This window comes from Quercus lobata, chromosome 5 (genome assembly GCF_001633185.2).
Source record: "Quercus lobata isolate SW786 chromosome 5, ValleyOak3.0 Primary Assembly, whole genome shotgun sequence".
NCBI classification, from domain to species: domain Eukaryota; kingdom Viridiplantae; phylum Streptophyta; class Magnoliopsida; order Fagales; family Fagaceae; genus Quercus; species Quercus lobata.
Genome location: NC_044908.1, coordinates 23,835,549 through 23,860,300, shown reverse-complemented (window position 1 = coordinate 23,860,300; position 24,752 = coordinate 23,835,549). Strand labels below are relative to the sequence as shown.

General features: G+C 34.5%; 1 protein-coding gene and 2 long non-coding RNA genes across 3 annotated transcripts; all 3 read right to left on the bottom strand.

Moving 5' to 3' along the window:
• Positions 1 to 938: 938 nt before the first annotated feature.
• On the bottom strand, positions 939 to 2,383 carry LOC115989276. Its single transcript, XM_031112946.1, has 3 exons — positions 2,320 to 2,383; positions 1,230 to 1,607; positions 939 to 1,057 (listed from the first exon to the last, which is right to left on the bottom strand). Exons 2-3 carry the CDS (start codon positions 1,599 to 1,601, stop codon positions 983 to 985), a joined length of 447 nt encoding a protein of 148 aa, XP_030968806.1. The 5' UTR covers positions 1,602 to 1,607; positions 2,320 to 2,383; the 3' UTR covers positions 939 to 982.
• Positions 2,384 to 2,835: 452 nt separating this feature from the next.
• LOC115989475 lies at positions 2,836 to 20,941 on the bottom strand. Its single transcript, XR_004091949.1, has 6 exons — positions 20,393 to 20,941; positions 20,086 to 20,220; positions 18,712 to 18,759; positions 17,273 to 17,730; positions 3,029 to 3,121; positions 2,836 to 2,927 (listed from the first exon to the last, which is right to left on the bottom strand). It is a non-coding gene; the product is annotated as an uncharacterized LOC115989475 (long non-coding RNA).
• Positions 4,069 to 5,335, bottom strand: LOC115989476. The gene is made up of 3 exons (XR_004091951.1): positions 5,238 to 5,335; positions 4,333 to 4,577; positions 4,069 to 4,222 (listed from the first exon to the last, which is right to left on the bottom strand). It is a non-coding gene; the product is annotated as an uncharacterized LOC115989476 (long non-coding RNA).
• Positions 20,942 to 24,752: the final 3,811 nt, after the last annotated feature.

Genomic DNA, 24,752 nt, shown 5'->3' with positions numbered 1-24,752 from the left:
TGGACTTTAATTTCCTTTTTACTGTTATATTTGTAATGTCTGAGCATAAAATTAAGGAGGGTTTTGTTAGATTCTTTTCATACATCACTACAAAAAAAACGACCTATTGCGGTGGGCCAAAAAACGCTGCTAAAGCTTAAAAACCGCCGCTAAAGGTTGAATGGACCTTTAGCGGCGGGTGATCCTGCCACCCTTGCGGTGCCACTATAGGTCTATAGCGGCGGTAAAAAAAAGCGCTGCTATAGATACAACTTTTAGCGGCGGTCTTGGTTTATTGCGGCGGGCATAAAACCGCCGCCATATGACATTCAAATTCGTATAAACTGACTTTTAGCGGCGGGATATGTCCGCCTCTATTGTGTCCACCTTTAGCGGCGGGATATATCCCGCCGCTATAGGCAATTCAGTAAAACGGGCTAATTGCCCCTTAGCAGCGGGTATACCCACCACTATATGTTTGGACCTATAGCGGCGGGCTTTAAACGCCGCTATAGGGTTTATTTAAACTGTAAAATCTGAACTATTGCAGCGCTTTTCGACCCTATTGCGGCGCTTTTTGACCGCCGCTATAGGCCTTTTTTTTTTCCTCAGTGGGCTTTAAAACTACCATTTTCACCAAAAATATTGTTTAAACCTGTGACAAATATATTGTTCAGAGCTATTTAAAACCTGTAATAGTTTTAGCTCTACTAACACATTACCACAAATGTAATTAATTAGCAACACTACAAATGTCTCCAAATTAACGTAATATTAATATAGAAGTATCGATTATCAAATACATATATAACGTTATCTATAACCACCATCATAAGCTTAACAAAAAAAGATGTGGTCCTTTGACTAAAGCAACCGCTCAAATTAAGCTAATACTATAATCAAAGTTCTAAAGTGTTTAAAAATATCCAACACTTGCAAAAAATGCGGTTATTCTTCCATAGTTCTTTGTACACAAAAAAGTTCTTGAACACCAAGATAAAACTTATAAGCTACTTGGTTGATAGGATGCGGCTGACGATTTTTGGAGAGTTGGAGATTGTTGAGCCAAAGGAACATCCTACATACAAAATATGATAACTCAATAAGTGTACATAAATGAAATAGGATGACAAGAAAATATTACCAAGGCAAAAAATGGGAATAAGTTAAATGAAGACATTTATATGCACTCACAACAACAACAAAGTGCTTACAAAGAGAAAACATTGGCTAAGTCTTTGTTAATATACCTGATTGCATTGGGAAGAACTTTGTTGCATTTGTTGAAACATGCGAGCCGTTCTTTGCTCCATTTCTTCGAATTGACTAAGTCTTTCCTTCGTTTCGTCAAAACTTGCAAGTTTATCCTGCATAGTAGCCAAGGAAGCCTTCAGTTGTGCAACTTCATTGTCTCTTGCTTGACTTGAGTGTATTTCAATGTCTGTGAGAGCACTCTTGCTACTTCGACCACTTGGGCTTGGACCAAATCCTACCTCACGAATACGACCTTTGCACTCCTTACCCATCACTTTGGCAAACACATCCTCTGTTGACCATACAATACTACCAGTTGCGTCAGATGACTGCAAATGATTCGAAGAATCATCCAACAAATCCTTCATTTTGACCTGATATTTGGGTTTGAACAAAACAGAAAAAGTTAGAAATCATATAGTTAAAATGACACCACAACATATATATACATATATATAGGATGAGACAAGCAACTACCAATATAAGAAAGATTATCCATACTGCTGGCAAGGAAATTGGTTCTGAGTTTAATCAACAAATTGTGAGTTTCAAATTTTCGCTTTGCTGCAGGAATTGAAAATGGGAAATGGGAAATGGAGTGGATCAGTTGGTGGCATTTTAGGTGCACCCATTGACAAAGTGTGGACCATGGTTTCTCAAACTAAAAAGCTACCTGAATGGATGCAAATGGTTGAACGTTAGCCCTGACGTAGTTGGGGAAGAAGGCATGCCAGGCTATGTTAGGCTGGTGTCTGGTTTCATGTTCCCTTAGCAGGATGGAGAAAGGTCATGGATCAAGGAGAGGTTGGTCACCATAGACTCATCATCACATAGTTATGTTTATAGAATGGAAGCAAGCAATATTGGCTTAGATGGGTCTCTAAATTCATTAAAACTTGTCGATTATGGTGATGATTCAACATTGATTAACTGGTCTTTTGAGATAAACCCTATAGAAGGCGCATGCAAGGACAGCATTATTGATTATCTAGGATTTCTGTATAAATCTAGCATTAACAAAATTGAAGTGCTATTGAAGCAGCATTCAAACAAGGTTGAGAAGTGTGATTTGTGTGGCCATCTCACCTATGTAATGAATTCCACATGTATATGTGTATGTTGTGGAAAAATGTCAACTTCACAAATGTTTTGTCACCTGATGGAAACATTGGAATTACATCTTGTTATTTTGTATCTGGTTCTTCAAGAAATGTCTAGGCAATTCAAACCTAATCAGTCGGAGGGAGTTACACCTTTCATGAAATCATTCTTTAAAAGAAAAAAAAGGAGGGTGTCATATTAATCCCATCATTTCAATCATGAAGGTGAAACATTGATAATAGCATATACTTACCCTTCTTTAATTCAATGACAAAAGAAGGGTATTTATAATGGTACAGTAAAAACACATCTAGCAATAGCCATGGCATAATTAGCTTTGAGCTTACTTCTCTCTTTATAATTCCAAAGCTAGGCACAAACTACTGGTCTACACTACTAAGAACCATCAAATTTTACCATCAATCATTAACAACAATTATCATTGAATTCCTATTTTGTTTACCCCCAACTACAATGGAGAAATTACTCACCATTTTTGCTTTCACTACAGGATTAACTGTAGATCCATCTTTACGAGTATGTAGTATTGGATATAATACTGCACGCTCTACAAGACGTCCATCCGTTTTTGCCTACATTATGAACAGCATATTTATGTAGTGATAAATATCAGTTCCACATAAACTTTAGGAGAAGTGAAAATCATTTAAAAAATAGTAATAATACTTATTACCTTTTTTGCAGCGTGCACAGCAAAGCTACAAGAACCAGCAATATGTAAGCCATCCTGTTTAGAACGACGCTCCTTATTCTTATCTGACTCTAACTACATTCAACAAAATTATATGTTTATATACAGTATGCTTTGAGTATCTAAAGCCACTTTTAGCTAAAGCCAAAATGCAAACAATATTTACAGTATTTTACTAATTTATCAGAGTTGCACATGAAAAATTGCAATGTATTGGACACAAGCTACACAAAAAGGTCAGTCTAAAATTACCATAAATAAAAACTTTTTGCGCATCTATCTATACATTGTACATTAAAAGTGGCAGGAAATATGAAATTTGCTTGATATATAAGATTACTCAAAGTTGACACATGCTTGGCACAAAAAGGTCACTCATTTATAAAGTCATATGCTTGGGTTAATGATAATACAAAGATTTATCATAATCATGAGTTTCTCACATGAAATAAAAATTAAGTATCATTCATTATATTCCAATATGTCATTTCAACTTTGCATAACATAAAACAATGAATAAAACAATGAATCTCTAGTCTACCTTTCATGTGCATAAAATATGATCTTCACACACTACATTGTCAAGCTTCTTCATCACAAAGCAAGCATGGCAAACAAAATTAAATGCTTAATCATTTTTGTAAATACACTAAAACCAAACTGCAAATCTTCGAAAATATAACAATGGTGAAGCCACAAAAAGAGTTTAGCATAAAACAACTACAAGCCATCTAATTCAGTACTAACAAACTATACACCATCAAAGAGCTTTGTTGAATTTTTTCTTATGAAATATGAAACACAACTTCTTATATATACTGGTTTCACCAAAAGTCCACAAAACTAACAAATCCTATCTGAAAGCAATCCAATATTATTCTCTCAATTTCTCAACAATCATTCTTCTTTTCATATGATCCATGATGGAAAAGAGAGAGAAAATAAACATACCATTGCATCACCGGTATACCAATGCTCAACAAGTATTTCCCAATCTTGTGTTATGCATCTTGGGGGTGTGTGGCTCTTTACGCTTGCTTTGTTTCTTGAATGAGGTATATAATACTGTTTCTTCAGCTTAGACTTATGATCCCTCCAAGCCTTCCCAATTTTTTGTAAGGTAAATGTCTTCAAAGCCGCATATGCAATAGGATCAGCAGGGACACTGTATTTTCGCTACAGTCAAATAATTAAATTATCAAATTACAAATATTTTCATGCTAAAATGCTTATGTAAAACCTAGTACAAAATGTCATAATTACAAGTATTATAACTTCTTTAATACCTCTACAAGACGCCAACACTCTTCTTTAAATTCTTCTGCTACCTTCTTCCAATTAAGAAATCTTATCGGGCACATGTGAGGTTTCCGCGCAATCGTACCCAAGAAACCAGTGAAAGTCCTCACCCCATCATCAACCGGCTGATGCATACTATTTAGCGGCAACTCAATTTCTTCTTCATCGGGAAGATCTCAAATATCCAAGTACTTGCTTGGCCCGCGAGTGACACGTACAGGAGGCTGCACATCTGAATTTTGAAGAAGATAATATCAACCAATGCCAAACAACAAGGCATGCAAAGTTAAAGATGAGTGTAAATATTCTATTAAACAAGTGGTCATTATACGCTAAAGAAAACAAAATATTAGAAACATGTTGAATTATACTTATACTACATTCATATTATTTGTATAATACTCATATGTTTGCCTATATAAAGACACTTCTTTTTACATTTTTAGTCATATCAATATACCAAGAATTCCTTCTTGAATCCAAACACAATATAAACATCATAACATCAAAAGTTTTAATGGGATTTGGTGTATTAGTATTGGGTATGCTAATCCTTTAGATTTATAAGACATGTTTCTTTCTGGCTACAGCCTACATGTTATGATTTAGACTAGTCCTTTGTACAAAAGTATTGGATCAAAGTTAAGTCTCAAAATGAATGGGGCCTTTTTGGGCCGGAATAGAAGAGCCTAGTTATAGGCTTATAGGTATAACTCATTAATTAGTATGAAAATCAGGCAAATAAACTACAATTTAAGGGGCACTTAAATTTATTTAAATTAAAATTGTTGATAGTGCATAATACAAATTAGGGTATTGTGTATAAGGGTTCACAACTTACATGCCCATATCTTGTGTATAAATGGTAAACTATTGAGTAAAAAGCTCATACCTTGTGTAGAAGCTTCATGTATTTCTTGGTCCCCCACTTCATCCACATTTTGTGAAGAAGCTCTTTCCAATGTTACACTCTTGGAACGAGTGCACAGCTTTGTCTTTCGCCTTCTCATTTCAAGTGTCAAAGTCTAAAATAAACAAGTATATAATTAGCACAATGACAATTAATGGTACAAGTAATTGCAACACTAAAACTTCTCATAAAGCAAATCTATATAAGACTACCCTTAAACAATGCAAATACAATATTTTCAACAAGAGCCCCAAATATCTCTCTTATTTCAGTAGCATATACCACAAATTTTAGCATCTAACAATTAGATTAGAGAACATAAAAGGGAAACTAAAGAAACAATTACACCATCGAAATACCCAAAATAAGATAAGGTTTCATAGATAAATTTTCATGCAATTTTACAAGCATGGAAACGTAAAATATAATGAGTGATACAAAAGTATTAACTAGAGTCATTACCACTAAAGTCATCATCACTAGACTCATCATCATTGGACCCATCATCATTGGACTCAACATCACCACTAAGGTTTAGATAAATTTTTATGCAATTTTACAAGCATAGAAACGAAGACCTAAAATATAATGAGTGATACAAAAGTATTAACTAGAGTCATCACCACTAAAGTCATCATAACTAGACTCATCAGCATTGGACCCATCATCACTAGACTCATCATCACCACTAAAGTCTAAAATAAACAAGTATATAATTAGCACAATGACAATTAATGGTACAAGTAATTGCAACACTAAAACTTCTCATAAAACAAATCTATGTAAGACTACCCTTAAACAATGCAAATACAATATTTTCAACAAGAGCCCTAAATATCTCTCTTATTTCAGTAGCATATACCACAAATTTCAGCATCTAACAATCAAATTAAAGAACATAAAAGGGAAACTAAAGAAACAATTACACCATCACAATACCCAAAATAAGATAAGGTTTCATAGATAAATTTTCATGCAATTTTACAAGTATGGAAACCAAGATCTAAAATATAATGAGTGATACAAAAGTATTAACTAGAGTCATCATCACTAGATTCATCATCATTGGACTCATCATCATTAGACTGATAAACATCATCACTAAGCTCTTCATCATCGATAAAATCTTGTTCAAGCAATTCATCCTCATTAATCAATGGTGTATCATAAATGGTTTCTTCTTCATTAACTCGAGCCCAAGCATGGTTGTCATTTGCATCATCACATGCATCATCAGTAGTTACATTATAAGGGACATTCTCCATATACGTATCCACTTCTTCATCATCATCTACAGCTTCAATACTAACATCAAACACCTCCATAGGCTTTGTTTTGACCACCACCATCCAATCTTTATGTCTCACATCCTCCACGTAAAATACTTGCGAAGCTTGAGATGCTAATACATAAGGTTCGTCAATCAATCGATCACCCGTGTGTATCAATCTTGAAAAATTAACAAGGGGAAATCCAAAGTCATCCTTTTTGCATCCTCTCCCACTAATAACGTCAGCCCATTGACATTTGAATAATACATATCGATACTTATCAGAATAGTTCAACTCAATAATATCGATTAGTACACCATAATAAGTAGCACCACCTTCAGTAACAACACAAACTCCACTATTTTGAGTTTTCCTAGCTGTCTCAGAATCTTTGGTGCGAAACTTCAAACCATTTAGGACATAACGCTTGAACCGTTTTGCTTCATTATCTGGACATCGAGAAAACCATCTAACTTTATCAGAGAGTTCCTTTCTCTTAGAGGCATCCATTGACATCACCTATTATAGAGAAAGGCTTTTATTATAAGTATACTATCTAAAGTGTTACGACCGAAAATAGTTCTATATATATATATATATATATATATATGCTTTACTTACATATTCCCTAAACCAACTGCAGAATTCCTCTATATGCTGCTTTTGAATAACATTATCACTCACATCAAAAGGCAAACCAGCCTTGATCTCCGCTATGTGTACACTGCGTAGACAAACATGTTAGTGTTAATCTAGAGTATTGTATTGGAATGTAGTTAAAGGATACGCAAAAAGACATATAACTTACTCGTGAAATGGGGTTATTTCTGCACAATTGAATAACACATAACGATGTGCTTGGATCCATGAATTTGAATCTAGTGTAATACTTACCACCGCACCCATGGATTCCTCAACATTCCTTACAGGCCGATTGAATACAGTTTCAACAAATTTAAAATAGCGTGAGCAGAATGTCAAACATTCCTCTGCTATATACCCTTCTGCAATGGAGCCTTCTGGATAATTTTTATTATGCACGTAAGACTTAAGTCTTGATAAGTACCTATTGGAAAACCCAAGATCAATAACGGAAAATTGGTAAGTTAAATAGAACCAAATAGACCAAGGTAATATATGTTACCTCTCAATGGGATACATCCAACGATAATGAACTGGGCCAGCAACTTTGGCTTTGCTAGCCAAATGCATGACTAGATGTACCATCACTGTAAAGAAAGGGAGGGAATATCCTTTTCAACTCGCACAATGTCACTGCAATTCTCTTCTCAAGAGCCCCAAGTTCCTCCACATTTAGTACTTTACAACATATCTCCCTAAAGAAACAAGAAAAGTCAATTAAACTCCTACTCACTTCAGGGGGCAAAGATTCGCGTATTGCTATTGGAAAAAGTTGTTGCATTAAGATGTGACCATCGTGGCTCTTCATCCCACTAATTTTGTGTTCTTTGAGTTTAACGCAACGTGAAATGTTTGAAGAATATCCATCTGGCACTCTTACATCTTTCAAAACTTGCAAAAAACTATCTTTTTCACTAGCATTCATATGGTAGCAAGCATGTGGCATACGTGTCTGATCATTCCCAACCTTTTCCAAGTGAAGTCCACTTCTTATACCCATATCCTTTAAATCTTGACGTGCCTTCAAATTATCCTTTGTCTTGCCATCCAAGTTCAATAATGTGCCAATTATATTATCGACTACATTCTTTTCAATGTGCATCACATGGTCCTCCCAATACGGCAAGGTAAAAAATATACTTCTCTTCTTTCACACAGTTAATAATTCCTCCCCTCTTTTTCTTTTATTGGTCAAATTAACTTTTTTCTTCCCAAACACATGATCGGCTACAGCATCCGTTTGTAACATGATTCCCCTCCGGATACTGTAATAGGAGCTGATCTCATATCAACATGCCCATCAAATGAGTTTTTTTGCTTATGAAATTTATGATCCCTATCCAAGAATCGCCTATGTCCAATATAACTAAATTTCCTTCCATATCTTAACCAACGAGAGTGATTATCATAACCAACGAGAGTGATTATCATAATTACAAGAAGGACATGCAAGAGAACCTTTGGTACTCCAACCCGAGATATCACCATATATAGGAAAATCATTTATGGTCCACAATAGTGCAGCATGCATTTGAAAAGATTTTTTGAAAGACACATCAAACGTTTCTACTCCAACATCCCATAACTTGTTCAGTTCTTCTACTAGGGGTTGTAAGTACACATCTATATCATTCCCGGGTGAGATTGGATCAGGAATCAATAATGATAACATAAAATAAGACTTTTTCATGCACATCCATGGAGGGAGATTGTATGGGATCAAAATGACAGGTCATGTACTATGAGTAGTACTCATATTTCCATACGGGTTGAATCCATCGGCTGCTAATCCAAGCCTTACATTACGAGGCTCAGATGAGAACTCTATGTACTTAGAGTCAAATGATTTCCAAGCCTCAGAATCAGCAGGATGCCTCATTAACCCATCATTCACACGACCATTGGCATGCCACTTCATATGATTAGCTATTTCAGGAGACATAAATAGTCGCTTTAATCTTGGCTTTAAGGGAAACCACCGTAGGATCTTTGCAGCTTTCTTTTTTCTTCTCTTAGAGGAAGCATTAGTGCTTTGTTGACCTTTAGACTCATCACTTTCCCATCTTGAAAGGTTACAGTTTGGACAAGCTTCAAGGTTGGCATTGTCCTTCCAGTATAAAATGCAATCTTTAGGACAAGCATGAATCTTTTCATAGCTCAAGCCCAGATCCTTAATAATCTTCTTAGCCTCATAACAATCTTTTGGCAATTTAGCATTTGAAGGAACAAAATCAATCAAAAATTGCAGCAACATGGTAAATGATTTATTGGTCCAACCATTAAGACACTTCATGTGGTACAAATGCACAATGGCTGACAATTTGCTAAAATGCTTACAACCTTCATAACAAGGTTGATTAGCATCTTCAAGCAATTTCATAAACTGAACTGCATCTTCATTAGGACCTTCTGTGGGTTGGTGCACACTAGGGACTTCTTCCGTTGGCCCAGATGCCATATCTGTTATGGGAAACATGTCATGCAACATGTCACGAAGATCGGCATACTCTATCGGGTTTTCTTGGACATAACTATTAGGAATTTCAGTAGAAGTCTTTGCAGACAATGGTTCCCCATTAAAAATCCAAGGATTATAACCCCTACAAATCCCTTTTGACACTAAGTGAGCTTGTACAACATCTATAGGCCACGGATTTGTATGCACGCATTTTCTACACGGACATGAAATCGTTCCATCTAGATGTGCATGGTTAGATGCAAAATTCAGAAATTGTTGAACTCCATCTAAATATTCTTGCGACCTTCTATTGGTAATTTTCATCCAACTCTTATCTATTGCTATAAAGTGGTTTACAAAAAATACCTATAATGTGATTTCATGAAAACAAAAACCAAGAGTTAACACACATTTCATTTACACAATTTTACTTTAATTTAAGAAACAAATCATTTTTAATCATTCACTTTTAGCTATATTCCTAATCAAACAATGAATTTAAATGCATAAAGAAGTTATCAATACATTTGGTAACTATAACATCGTTAGTAGCAATATTCTTTAGGAAGAGCTCATCTCTTTAAATATGCAATTCTATTTTAGCGTTTCACATGTGTATGTCGAAAAGATAGAGAAAAGCCCTTAAAATGAATTAATCAAATAAAAACAACTCAACAACAATCATCCAATATTACACAAAACAGCCAACACTCCCACTATCAGTAAAAACCACCTTATTACTCCATGCAAGCTATCTGCTTGCCCCAATTCAACAACTCACCAAAAACACACAGAGAGAGAGAGAGAGAGAGAGAGAGTACCTTAAGTCTTAAACAAAGGAACTTCACTTGCTTTGATCACACGAACTTATAGTGCCTCTTCTATTTGCAATCTGCCAACAAGAAAAGAATATATATAAATCTAAGTTAATTTTCAAACAAGACTCACTTCAAAGTAATTCAACTGAGAGTGAGTCACAAAGGAAGCATATCTAGAAACAACACACAAGTTTGTGTTGTGCAAAATGAAATATAAAACAGCTTCAACTACAAACTCTACAGAAGACTCTAGAAGTCATCACCATAATTGTGAGTGCAACACAACTATCCTACATGGTTGCTATCCATGCTGGGGTTGGAAGTGTTTCACGAAGACCAAGACCCTATGGTGGAAGAGTTTGGCCGAAGTTCATTCCTACTATGCGTGTTGACCATTTCTAATTTTCACTCATATATATATATATATATATATATAGATATATTTATACATATGGACATTGTGCACATATCTCAGTTCTTAAAATTCTTTCAACTAAAACAACATTGATATTGATATTGATATTAACATTAATATGATACTTTCAACTTTTACGTATCTTATACTCTTTTAAGTCTTAACTTTACATCTCATTTTGAAAGATTTACAAAAGAAATTTTTACACTTCTTAGTTGGACCACTAATTTGTATAGGTCTTACAATATACACCATTATTATTGTTATCATTATTATTATTATTTTTAGGAAAATTTGTCAACTGATGAGAGACTCTCCAATCAATTACAATAATCAAATAAGTCTTGATATGAAGTTTGATATTACAAGACAAATCTCAATCATGTAACGCTGATCACAACTAAACCGTGCATACTATGGCATATGGCACACCCTTTCATATTGTCAGGTCATGTCGGGTTAGGCTATTTTTTGGTGGTGATGATTTGAATTTTATTATACCATTTTTTACTTTCATATTTTCATTCAATTTTCATTTTAGTATTTTTATTATAAACTTACATTAATTTAATTAGAATTACTCATGTTTTATGGAATCTTGCATGTGCTTACAATTACAACTGCTCATGGATTTGATTAGAAATGGTATTAGGTTTTTCTTGTGAGCGGACCATTTAAGAAATATATATATATATATATATATATATATATATACATGCATGTAGCCGTAAAACATATATAAGGGAAACATGGAAAAAGTAGTGCTAAAGCAATTTATCATATAGCTCAATTAGTAATGCAAACCTTTTCTTGTTTTCTTTATATCAAGCTTGTTTAAGTAAGGTTTGAGTTTATCATATATCCCCAGATATGAACAAAGCCTACACTTCTCACATTTTCTCTTGGGAATTTATCAATAGGCCTCAAATGAAGAGAGTTTGACTTCAACTCCTCCCCATGCTTACAAAATCAACTCTCACATCCTGATGCTTATAAAATTATTAGCATACTTTGCTCTAAATAAAACTATAATACTAAAGCTTTAAGAAATTTAGAATACTCGAGAAGCTATCCCAAATGGCAACAATTAAGCACATGACACAATCAATTAATAAGCGACTCTACACCCTCAATTACAAAGATGATACAAAACTTTACAAATAAATTGCCTCTTATAATTAGCTGCTGCTGTCTAGTACCAAGTGTTGATGCTACACTGCTGTTGTTACAGGTGCTTGCTTACTGATTCAAAACTTTACATACTCATGCTTACATGGTTCTATTAGTACTTTACCATTAGTAAATTGATTTAATAAAGGCACCTTAAAAAGCAATTAGTTGGAGTCCACAATTAGTGTTGGTGGTCTCCTCAATTCCAGTTATCAGCTCTTGTAGGGATCTTGATAGCTTAGAGGAATCTCCAATTACAGAAATTTGAATGTTTTCCCTGTCACAAGTCAAAAATCAGCACAATTTGAATAAATATCATTTGTGAAATAACAGTATGAACATTTCCCATAGTGGCCCTACAGCTTGAAGAATAAATTGCAAATTCAAGCCGATAAGTAAACCCTAAACACATTGATTATTAGATAATAAACTCATCTTAGAGAAATGAATTCTCAAGATTCTAGGTGCTAAAAATAAAATCCATGCAAAGGGTGGGTGAAAAAAACAGTTTCCCATCACGGAGATGGCTCAGTACCTCAGAAGGAAAAATCTGTGCATAATGCTTGTTTGGGATACATGACAGAGTTTCTTTCTGACAAGCATATTACTTTTCATGCCCGTATTTTCACCCCAGGAACAGATAATGTAACCAAGAACCATAAATTGACTACATATAAATAACCTCAGTCAATATTATCAACGCCAAAATAGGCAAAATGGACCAAAATTGTAAATCCTATACTCAGCTAGGTGTCAGTGCATCAATTCTATAAGGGAGAGGCTTGGGTCCATCCATCCTCTCTTCTTCTTCTTCTTTCTTTTTGTTTTTTCTTAAATGAAAGGAGAGATTTTATTAAGAACAGCAAGAGAGGGAAAGAAAGGAAAATGGTAAGAGGGTTAGATGCAAAAAAGGCCTACAAAGGCCCGCCCCCAGGGGGTGGAGGGGGAGAACCCAGCCTCATTCTAAACAACCCATGGAAAAGAAGGCGGGCCATGTCCCACAACTAAAGACCCAAAGATGGAAGTAGCTAAGGACCACACCACATAGAGCAACATGGAGCAACATTCTTTTCTTTTTAAGGTGCTTTCTTACAGGGAGCAACCAACATTTTAAGGTTGTCAGTATTAACTTAAGCATTTAAAAATGACCACCATCTTACTATAGTTTAGAAGCAAAATTGTTGAGAATTTGAGTACTGGTACTCTATACCAATAATTATAAGTTATTTAATATATAAAAAATATACGATTTAAGTGATAACAAACCCTTATACTATAAGATAGGATTAAGAGACCTCATGAACTGCTGTGCCTATATCGCATAGTTAGGCAAGAAAATCTTAAGAGCATTCATCACAAAAAGAAAAAGAAAAAAGAGAAGACCTTAGAACCAAACCTATGAACAAAACCAGTCCATTTTAAGCATGGTTAAGCGGTAATGGTTTTGAAGAACATCCTAACAACCTAAAATTCTTTCATTTGATGTTGGTTGCACCCGCATTCAGTAGCACTGTAAAGGGTCATAATCATATTCGAGGGAGATAGACATTATTATCATTTTTATTTAGCTTCTTTCTCGTTCAAGACGATGCACTTTCCCAACTCTGATCGAATGCTTTTATTGATCACCAAACCATAGCTTAATTTCTAGTATGGTAAAATCATTAAGCCACGCATTTCATGAGAACATAAGACAACCTAGTTTCCCTTAATGCTTGACTTACCCAAACTCTTGACACTAGACAATAGAATTTTATACTTCCGCCACAGCTGAATGAAAGATTTGTCTCCATAATCAGAAAATTCAGAAACACCAGGCCTACTTTACCTAAGGCCTGGTTGTCAAAGTACATTAAAAAAACCTGAAGCACTGGTAAACTCTAATCTGATGGTTAATCCGAGCTGACCTCATGGTCCATCTTCTGAATAGCATATGAAGGAAGTGAACTAGCCATATATAGGGCTTCTTGATCCAAAATGCATACTCAAATTTTTCTGTGCATGCTTTGGCAAGCAATTAAGGGAATATGTAACATAATTCTATACAGCCTAAAGAATTAGCAATTTTTCAATGCATACACAGAAATACTTCAAGATTCAATTTTTATTTATCTAACTGAAGTGGGAGATGTGGTAACAGAGAGAATCATAAAGTTTAAAAAACCAAAACCTTAGGAAAACATAAAACATCTTCTAAACAAAGGAAGAACCTAATGTTTACAGTTTGTTAGAGAACAATTTTCAAAATTGGTTTGGTTTATGCAAAACTCTACAACAAAGTAAAGCAAAACCAAACCAAAACCAATGCTTTCAACAAAAATAAAATCTACCCTCTATTGCAATCATCATCATCATCATCTAGGCTTGCTATCAACAAGCCTAGCTCGACAATTCTATCCCCCGATAACACCTTCCCCAACCCCACCACGTTGCCTTCCAATTCTAGGCCAATAAAATCCTGCCACGTCATCCTTTTTAACTAATCACTTAAATCCCTCTCTAAACAAAAAGCGAATTACAAAATGTTCACTTAAATTCCCTTCCTTTCTTTCTTTTCTTTTCCCTTCCTTTCTCCCAATCCAAACAGAGCATTTCTCCAAAAAAAAAAAAAAAAAAAAAAAAAAAAAAAAAAAACCATCAGCTAATATATTTCCGAAAAGTTGAAAACTAAGTGATAGGGGTTTTGTGAAATCTTCTAAAATATTAATGGGTAAAAGGATTGGAGTTGGTTGAATGTATTTACCAAAATAACCTAATCCTTTTTCACTAAGACCCGCATAGAAATATGCGACTGACGTGAGTAAAGCTAAACTGACCTCTGTGCTCTTCTCCTCAAGCATGAACTTAAGATCAAAAATAAGGTATACCCAATTCATATAATCAAACACAAAACCAAAATGGGAAAAAAACAGTCAATATGGAATATTCCCACTTTATCCTTCAGCTTAAACATTAGATGATTTATATCAATGATAAACAAAAAATCTGTTAGGAAACAGGAGACATAACCCAGGATTTATGGGATAAGAACAACAGAAAAGACAACGCACAAATGCAAACACCAGATTTTACAAGGTTACATATATATATATATATATATATATATTGTCATCTTAGCTCAATCACCTAATTTTTCAATATAGTTCTGCCATTTCAAAATTCATGATTACAAAACTTTGACTAAAGGAGTTGGGTTTGCAGTCAATCAAACAGAACCCTTTGCTATTCAGTTCTGCAGAAGGTACATGATATGAAGAGCAATGATACTCTGTGTCCAAAGACTAGCATCATCTATAGGAATGTAGTAATGTCAATGAATTTGCCAGGATTTATGTGCATAACCCAACTAGTTTAATGTCCCCCACCCCCCCTTTTTATTTTAAAAGAATGGAAATATGTGCCATCATGGTCTGAAACGATTACACTCAAGTCAATAAATTTTCAGGTTCTTCATAAATTCCATGTCAAACATACATAGGATGATTACAATATATCCTCACATGAAGTTACATTTGAAAATTCGTAAAAGCAACGAAATCCAAAAAAGAATGACACTGTAAATTTCATATAAAGAGGGTAACAAAAAACTTATCAATGAGTTCCTCCTTCCTAGTCTGCTCTGTATTATTTAAGCTAAGAATATTCCTCTCTCTCTCCAAATGTCCATAAAATGCAAAAAGGGAGAGTCCCCAAAAATCTCATTCTTCTCATGATGACAAAATCTCCCTTTCCATGTGGCAAATATATATTTTCTACTTCAAATAAAGTTTAAGATGAAAGACTAATAAAAGAACCACAATTCAATAGCCACATTGCATTGTTAAAGAAGATTATCCAACCCAATTCACCAGTCATCATACGAGTGTAAAATCCATTCACAATAATTCTTTGCTTTCTACTCAGGTAGTCAGGTTGTCAACTGTACTCTTTAGTTACCTAAAGGCAAAAACGCAGTGGTCCATCAAAAGAATGCTACTTGAGCAGCCTTGTCTTTTTCTCATTTCATAGATTATAAAAGCCAAAAAAATATATTATCATTAAGTACAAAATACAAATGGGTCTACTCTGGTTCAGCGTGTCAAAAGGTAAAATATTTAAGTTTCAAGGAGGGCCCACAAATTGATCATTCAAAACAATGGGTTCATTCATCATTGTGAATAAATTTATTTTAGAGGAATTAAATAAACAGATCAAATTCCTTATCCGGTGCCATGTCTAACTCACAAGCATGGATAATACTTAAATACATTCAATTCATTTTAAAGGAATTAAATATTCTAGAAAATTAAAATTTTAAAACAAAATTTATAATTTATAAATAAATAAATAAAAAGCCTAGGCATTTCATGCTCAAGAATGCTATCACATAAACAGAGCTAATAATAATATACATATATATTTTTTTAACACAAACTTCTGAATGGAGATCAAACACTATTCAAGAAAAACAAACTGAGAAATCTTATACAAAGGGAGATCAATTCAGAGGACTAAAAAGTGCTATAAATTAAAACAATTAAACAGAGCAAAAAAAGGCAGAGTATTAGCGAGAACAAAGTACATATCAGAGTTTAATATTTGAAAATTGGGAAAAAAAAAAAAAAACTAATATGCATATATATAGTTGGATTGATACATTCACAACATAAAAAAGTCCTTTTACCCTAAGCCAAATATACAAAATAATTGCTTTGAAATATGACATTCTTGGTAATGATTAATTGTTTGACAACAAAAGCAAACTAAAAAGACAGGATGCAGAAAAAAATCTATGGAACAGGGAATTCATCCTCACACAACCAGAAGCTTGCTTGGAAATAAATCCAAAAAATAGAACTCATGAACATCAATTATTGCCATGATTAATTGTTATCACTATGACTAAGATTATCATTATATTAATACTTCCTGTAATTATTCACTTCTATTAACAGTATTACTGGTATATATACTGATTAAATATATTCTTTTCAAACAAAAGGTACATTAAGGCAGCCGAAAGTGGCTCTTGATGATTCTATCAATAGACAATTTGTTAACTAAAAACAGAATATTTCAAGTACTTTCCTTCTAATCAATCCCAATCTAACATCTCTGTCCTACATGTGATTAGTTAGAAGTATCTCAGATGTGATAATTTCTTTTAGAGAACTGAAAATCATGCTGGAATATGACTTAACTCAATGGTGAAAATAGACTACAGAGGCAGTTAGATTTAACAAAGTGAAGGTTAAAAAAAGCACCTTTGGTTCCTTCACGAAGTGACTTGGCAACACGAAAAGGGGTCTTCTTCAGACCCTCTCTATTAATATCCTCCCCTAAACCATGCAATAGAACTCTGACAGCATCTTCAATGGCTATAGTCTCTGGCCAATGGAACCTAGTTTCACTCCATTCTCAAGCCCCAAATGCCCACAATCACCAATCCGAGGAAATGAAAACAACATATATCAATAGTTATATAGACATATGCACAAACAAATTCAATGTTATAATACCTTAAAAAATTGAAAGAAAAGTAGATAGAGAGAGAGAGAGAGAGAGAGAGAGAGATACCTGAACAAGACGAGAAGGTATTTTTGGGATTGTGAAGAAATTGGTCTGAGGCTAAACAAACTTTTTCTCTCACAGACAAACACACAGTAGCAGAAGCAAAGCAATCCCTTAAAGCCAAACCAAAACCCCAAAGAATTTTGCATCACTGTACACAATTTTGGGATTACATTTTGTCATAGAATGTTAATAATGATATGAAGTTTCATTCTTCAATCTTCATGTTATTTTGCATTAGATTTTTTTTATTAATTGTTAACTATATTTCTCTACTCATATATAAAAAATAAAAAATATAAAAATAAAATATAAAAATATAAAAAAAATATTAAAAAAAGTGCCAGAAGCCGACATTATCAAGCAAGTTGTTATGCTTGTGATAATTTGTGTCGATGTGTCAAGTAATTTGGTACCTTTATAATAAAAAAATAAAACAAAAAATCTTTGGCCTAAAAGTTACATGCACGCAGCTTAATCAGATTTAAAATGTCATGTAACCACTATGATAGATATTTATTAATTAATTTAGAAATATAATAATGTGAGCAATCATGATGGTCATGTGACATTTTTTAACTACATAGGTTGCTAGTGAATCGCTTGGTGTATAGTGATACACATTTTAATTATATAATTTCATATTTTTATTATACAAAAATTAAAAACAATACAAAGCCTCCTATCATATAGAATACAAGGGAAAGTAATTGCATTCAGCTAACAAATTCTCTAAAGAAATAGACACCCCTAACAAATATAAAAGTAGCTAGCAGCCACTATCAAGAAAGTGTTAATTAACATGAGTTGGTAAGAAAAAATTATTTTTTATGCAACATTTAACAGTAATTCAGCCTTTGACATACAAATGACAGAACTTATAACAGATAACATAAAAGAAGCATTAAGCCATTAACCATGTTTATCAAGATTTGGTCAGACCCATCAGCTCAACTAGGTGTTTTTAGGCACTGTACAACTCAGAAACAAAAAAAGTGAATCCTCAAAATAGCATTCTTAAGAAATGCAAACAGTTGAATTAAATATGTAGAAAATATAGAAAAAAAATAAAAGAAATTTTGGTACATGCATTTTAAGTTCAAATTTAATGGCATGAACAAATGTTTATAACCTGTGATATTGCCTCTTGTTCTTTACAGAGTTGCACTTGATCTTTAAGCTGCAAAATTAACCATAGCCATCAGACAAGCATACCAAGACAAGTGAAAGTACAAAAGGGGTGGCAAGTCAGTGAATAGTTTCTAGCTAACTAACTGTTAAGCACATGGCTTCTAACTAATCAACAATTAAGCACATGACACAATCAATTAATAAGCAAGTGACTCTAAACCCTCAATTACAAAGATGATACAAAACTTTACTAAATTCTCAATTACATAAATTATACAATCTGTCTTATTTACTGTGCAAGCTTACTGGTCAAATGTATTTATTCTACCCAAGAGATCTATAACAGAATTAGAACAGAAATTGTCTTCTTTCCTGTGGAAAGGGACTAAGAGGAATGGGATGGGCTAAAGTTGCCTGGAATGAGGTATGCCAACCTAAGGCAGCGTATGGATTAGGCAATCATTAAGTTTATTTGGCTTCTATTTACCCATGCTGGCTCTTTGTAAATTGCTTGAGTCAAAATTCTTCTATTTACCCATGCTGGCTTCATGACAGTCTAGTTTTATGCAAATCATACCCAATCTACTTACCAGCCACTTCATTTTACAAAACCAATGGCAAAAACACAAATAATTTAATATGTTCATTTTTGTATAATTGGAACTATGACAAAAACAACTAGTATCACCATGTGTTAACACTTAACACCAATTTTTTTTTCTTTATCCTACACCAAAGTGAAAATAAAAGAACATATTTTCTCATCAAACTATTTATTCATATAAAAAAAATTTCAGCCTACACACAATTTTTTTTTTCTTGTAGAAAGTGAACCAAATGTAGCTTTCTAAAACTGTTCAAAATGATTAGATTTTGGCTTTTTTGGAATGTAACATCAATCTACTCTCAATGGTACATGCAGATAATGCACAAGCCGTAGAAATATTAACTATTAAATCAAACGCCAAATCCTCATGCCAAACTCAACTACAACAAAGAAATTCAAATAAATTGAAGATACAACAAAGTGAATGAAACTAAAACTAGCAGATTCAAGAAAAAGCTACAGAAGCACCAAAATTAAATCCAATGAAAGACTATTTCAGTTTCGAATAGTTTCGAATCTAAGAAACGTTGGGTTTCAAATCCAGTGAAAGACTATTTCAGAATCCTGCATTGAAAAATCACAATGAGGTCTGACCTTACTTAACATGGTTTCAGAAAAGCAAGCTCTCTCCCTCACACAAACACAGTGCACCATTTAGTACTCCTTCAAATTTTAAAACAACAAATACACATATAGCATAAAATCCCAGCAAACAATCAGAAGCATAATCAATCATGGAAATTATTTTTATTTAAAACAACAACTTACATCTCCACCACTTTGTGATATTCAATGAGAATCTCAAAACTCCACAAAGCCCTACAAAGAGTTTCTTTATGAAGAAAGCAAATTCACACGATCAACACAAACTTGAACCGCCAACAAGGAATCACCATTAAAAAGCTACAGAATATTATGAATTAGAATACACACTAATACCCAAAAAGATCATCTTTAATGGCTGATACCCAATTGCATTTAACAAAAAAATAATAATAATAATATAGCACTACCAAACAAGACCGTGACTGAAACCCTAGAAACTCAAAAGTAAAATTAAAAAAAGAAGCAGTACTTTTAGGCGATCTCCATCAATGCCTTCAAGCAGTCGAGGGCGATCTCCATCAATGCCCTTGCCCTCTCTTGCTCGTCCCTCTCTCTCTCTCACCGATTTCCCATGGGTGCGTCACAGTGCTTCGGCAGTCACTGTGGGTCACTTCGTCATGGTGGGTCTAGGTTGTGGGTCAAAGTTTGGTGGTGGATCGTATTTGGTGTTTGTGATGGTGGTTGTTTTGTGATTTGCGATTTGGTGATTTGGTGGCTAGGTTTTTGTTTTCTGATGGGTGTTTTGTGATGGTGGTGGCTAGTGGTAGGTTGATTTTGGGTTGGGGTTTACGGTGGTGGCAGGTGGGTGGGTGATGGTGCCTAGTGGTGACTGTGGGTTTGCTGTGGGTTGGGTTGGCTAGCGGTGACTGTGGGTTTACATGTTTTTGTTTGTGATTTGGTGGTTGGGGGTTGGGTGGTGGTGGTGATGGCTGTGGTTGTGGGTGGTGGTGGCTGGGCTGTGGGTTTGTGGGTAGTGGTAGAGACGAGATAGGGAGGGGCTTCTCGAAGTGTCTGAGAGAGAGTGTGTCTGTGTGGGAGACTAGCTAAAAACGAAAAGGCGCTAAAACTGAAAAGGGGAAAAAAAAAACAGTGGGAAAATTTAGGTCTGGGGCGAAATGTAAGGGTCTATTGCGGCGGCTCATTGACCACCGCTATATCCATCCTTTGGGCCGCTAAAACATACCTATTACGGCGGGCGCCGCAATAGATCTCATGTGCAGCGGCAGGCCCAAAACCCGCCGCAATAGGCTACATGTAGCGGCAGGTTTCACACCCGCCGCAATAGGTCAGTTTTTTTGTAGTGCATTGGCTGGGATCCAGAAAATTGAAGCGATATTCAGTTCATTCATATTTTATAGAATCGGGTCCAGTCTAATAGACATTCTTTCTTTTTTTTTTTTTTTTTTTTTTTTTTTTTTTTAGAGATTAAAATGTTTTTGTTAAAGTGTGTTAGCTTAGACAAGGCATATAGTTAATCAAATGTTGGTAGCTGGAACCTTGAAATATTTGTGAGAATATGTTTTTTCTACTAGACTCTTATCGAGGTTATAGTTGAATAAAAGACATGAGTAAAGCATGGATTGTGATATTATTATTATTATTATTATTATTATTTTTTTTTTTTTAGTATTGGTTTTAGAAGACTGAGTTCATGTGCTAAGATGGATAACTAGAAAGAACCTTTAAAATAGAATATTGGACTTGTAATAATAGTCTGTTTGGCAATTTTTTCCTATGAACAACTGTTGTTATTATAATGAAATTTGGACTTGTAATAATAGTCTTATTTATATATATATATAGATATATATATATATATATATATATATATATATATATATATATAAAATCGAAGCATTTGCTGGCATCACAATTTTCCACGTCAGCACAACACAATATTTAAAAAATAAAAAATAAAATTAAAAACACTATTTTTTCTCCAAAACCCGATACTTATCTTCTTTTTTTATTTTTCTTTTTTTGGATAAAATCTAATAAAATCTGATATTTTAAGCTAAGTTTAATCTAAATATATATATATATATATGTATATATATTTTAAATCTGCAATAAAAGGATAAGTATCTGCTTTATTGCAATAAACCCAAAAACAAAGTTAACTAATTTTTAAAAAACCCTTCAACCAAATTTCTTGAACCCTACGTTATAGAATATAATTTGTTTATTTCAAAATCTTTTGATTATGCGTTAATTTATTTTTTGCTATATATCACCATATGCCACAAAGATGATTATTGTAAGGTTGAATTTAATCAACCATTTTGTTGGCTTTATTCCGTGCTAAATTTGTTTGTATTTCAGTATTTAGTAACCCTGTATTTAGGTGGGTTTATTGCAAGGGTAGTGAGTGAGATAGAGTGTTGAATGCTCAAGAGTGTGCAAGAAAACAGAGACTCGCAGCTGGATCTCGCGGGTGACTCGCGGCTGCAAGCCGCCAGATGCAACACACGTGTCAAGCATGCCAGAAGATGAACAGTCATGCTAGCTGGAGCACTACAGGACAAAATAGGACAATTGGCCATACGGTTATCTCGCAACTAGATCTCGCAACTCAGTCAAGTCACGAGGACAAGCCATGAGCCAGCCTCATTTTGAAAAACCTGACATTTCACATTCCTCTCTCACCCTAGTATACATACCCCTTATACCCACAAAAGAAAGAGAGTTTCTAGAGAGAATTTTGAGAGAGAAACCCTAGAGTAAAACAAGATTGATTCTTCTACAATTTTTACATAAGAGTCTCTTCAAATTCCTCAACTCTCTTCCTCTCCATTGTCAAATCCTTGAGAGGCATTTTACCAAGACCTTGTTCTCACCATATTCATTACTGAGAGAGGGTTGTTTGGTGTTCTGGGAAGCAGTTAGGAAGGAACCAATCTACATTGGTTGATGCTATGGTCAAGTAGAGGAATCCGGGAAGCTAGAAAAGAAATAGGTTCGGCGCAACCTCGTTGGAACAAGAAGTTTGGAGGGCTTAGGTGCACTGGGTAGATTAGGCTTGGAGGGTCTATTGCTATCCATGTATCCCAACTACATTTTCTAGTCGATTGTTTACCGCTTGGAGGGCGGCGGAGAGGTTTTACGCTGAGAGCTTCGGTTTCCTCTTCGATAACACATTACGTGTTGTCCTTGTGTTTGCATCTTCCTTCCCTTTTATCTTTGCCTTTTATTATCTACTATGGGTTGTGATTTTAATTTGGTTTAGATAGTTTTCCAATTCTATTTTATAGTTTTTGTTCATTTTCCGCACACTAGTTGTTTGACATAAAACTTAAATTGGTTAATTTGTAAATTAGGGGTCTAAACGTTCAAGGGTGTTTTTACACTATTTGAACTTTCAATTGGTATCAGAGCGGGTACACTTCTAGTGGTTTCATTACCATTGTGTGATCCATGACTCCCTATTGAGATGGATTAGTTTTAATCCCTAAATGCACCTCCATATTTTGATGGTAGTAATTGTGCTTTTTGGAAAGTTCACATGAGAGCATTTCTGTGTTCCATTGATGAATCTGTTTGGGATGCTGTTGAGATTGGTTAGACTAGACCAAAGGCAGCTAAATCCACATGATAAGGCAGCACTCGCTGCATCTAATGCTAACAGTAAAACACTCAATGCTATTTTCTGTGGTGTGTCTTCAGATGAATTTCACAGGATCTCTCACATAACCATTGCCAAAGAAGCATGAGAGATATTGGAGACCACTTACAAAAGCACAAAGAAAGTAAAAGACACCAAACTGCAGATGCTAACTACTCGATTTGAGGAGTTAAAAATGAGTGAGGATGAGTCCTTTGACTCTTTCTATAGCAGGCTGAATGAGGTGATTGTAAGCAAGTTCAATTTGGTAGAGAAAACGGAGGATTCTAAAATTGTAAGGAAGATCCTTCGATCATTGCCGGAAAGTTTTCGTGCCAAAGTGACAGCGATTGAAGAGAGTAAGGACCTTGATGACATAAAAGTCCAGGAGCTGGTTGGTTCTCTTCAGACTTATGAAATGTCGTTGCCCAATCAACGGAAGAGTAAATCTCTTGCTCTGAAGACTATTAATGAGAAAGTGGAAGACCATGACTCATCAGGAGAAGATGTGGTTGACAAAAATGTTGCATACCTTGTAAAAAATTTCCGAAAATTCTTGAAATTCAAGAATAATGGCAAATTTGGTGATAAAGGAAAAGTCCAGAGTTCAGGAAAGGAGAAAAGAGAATTCAAAAAGAAAGATGGAAAAGAATCCCAATTTACACAAGGTGTCACTTGTTTCAAATGTAACAGGCATGGACACTTTAAGAAAGAATGTCCGAATTATTTAAAATCGAAAGGCAAAGTGTATGCCACGACATTGAGTGACTCAGATTCATCCGACTCAGATTCTGAGGAAAGCTATGATAGAGAAGGAAATTATTCATCTTTTATGACTATAGCCCATGTTGAGTCTTCAGACGAGTTGAATTTGCTTGTACAAGAGCTTGGAGTACATAGTGATGAAGAATCATTTGGAGCTGTTGAAGAATCAGATGCAAAAGAAGATGAAAACCCAGCCAATCTTCAAGACAATTATAACTCACTCTTGGAGAGGTCGGGTGAGTACATAAGGGTGGCAAAGGCAGATGTGAGAAAGATGAAGAAGGCAGAGAAGGACTATAAAAGTCTCCTAATTCGCTATAAGGAGGCCAAATATGAGATAGAAACACTAAATGGTGAGTTGTCAGAAGCTTACACAAAAGTGAGATTTCTTGAGCAAGAGGTTGTGTAATCGAATGCTAAAATAGAGAGGGTCACCACCAAGAAGCTAGATGATGTTATTTCA

Bases quoted from the DNA above. Each gene is read 5' to 3' on its own strand.
- LOC115989276 (XM_031112946.1), bottom strand. From the start codon at position 1,601: ATGAAGGATTTGTTGGATGATTCTTCGAATCATTTGCAGTCATCTGAC. The intron at 1,058-1,229 runs GTATATTAACAA...TTTTGTATGTAG, and splicing joins GTTCTTCCCAATGCAATCAG to GATGTTCCTTTGGCTCAACA.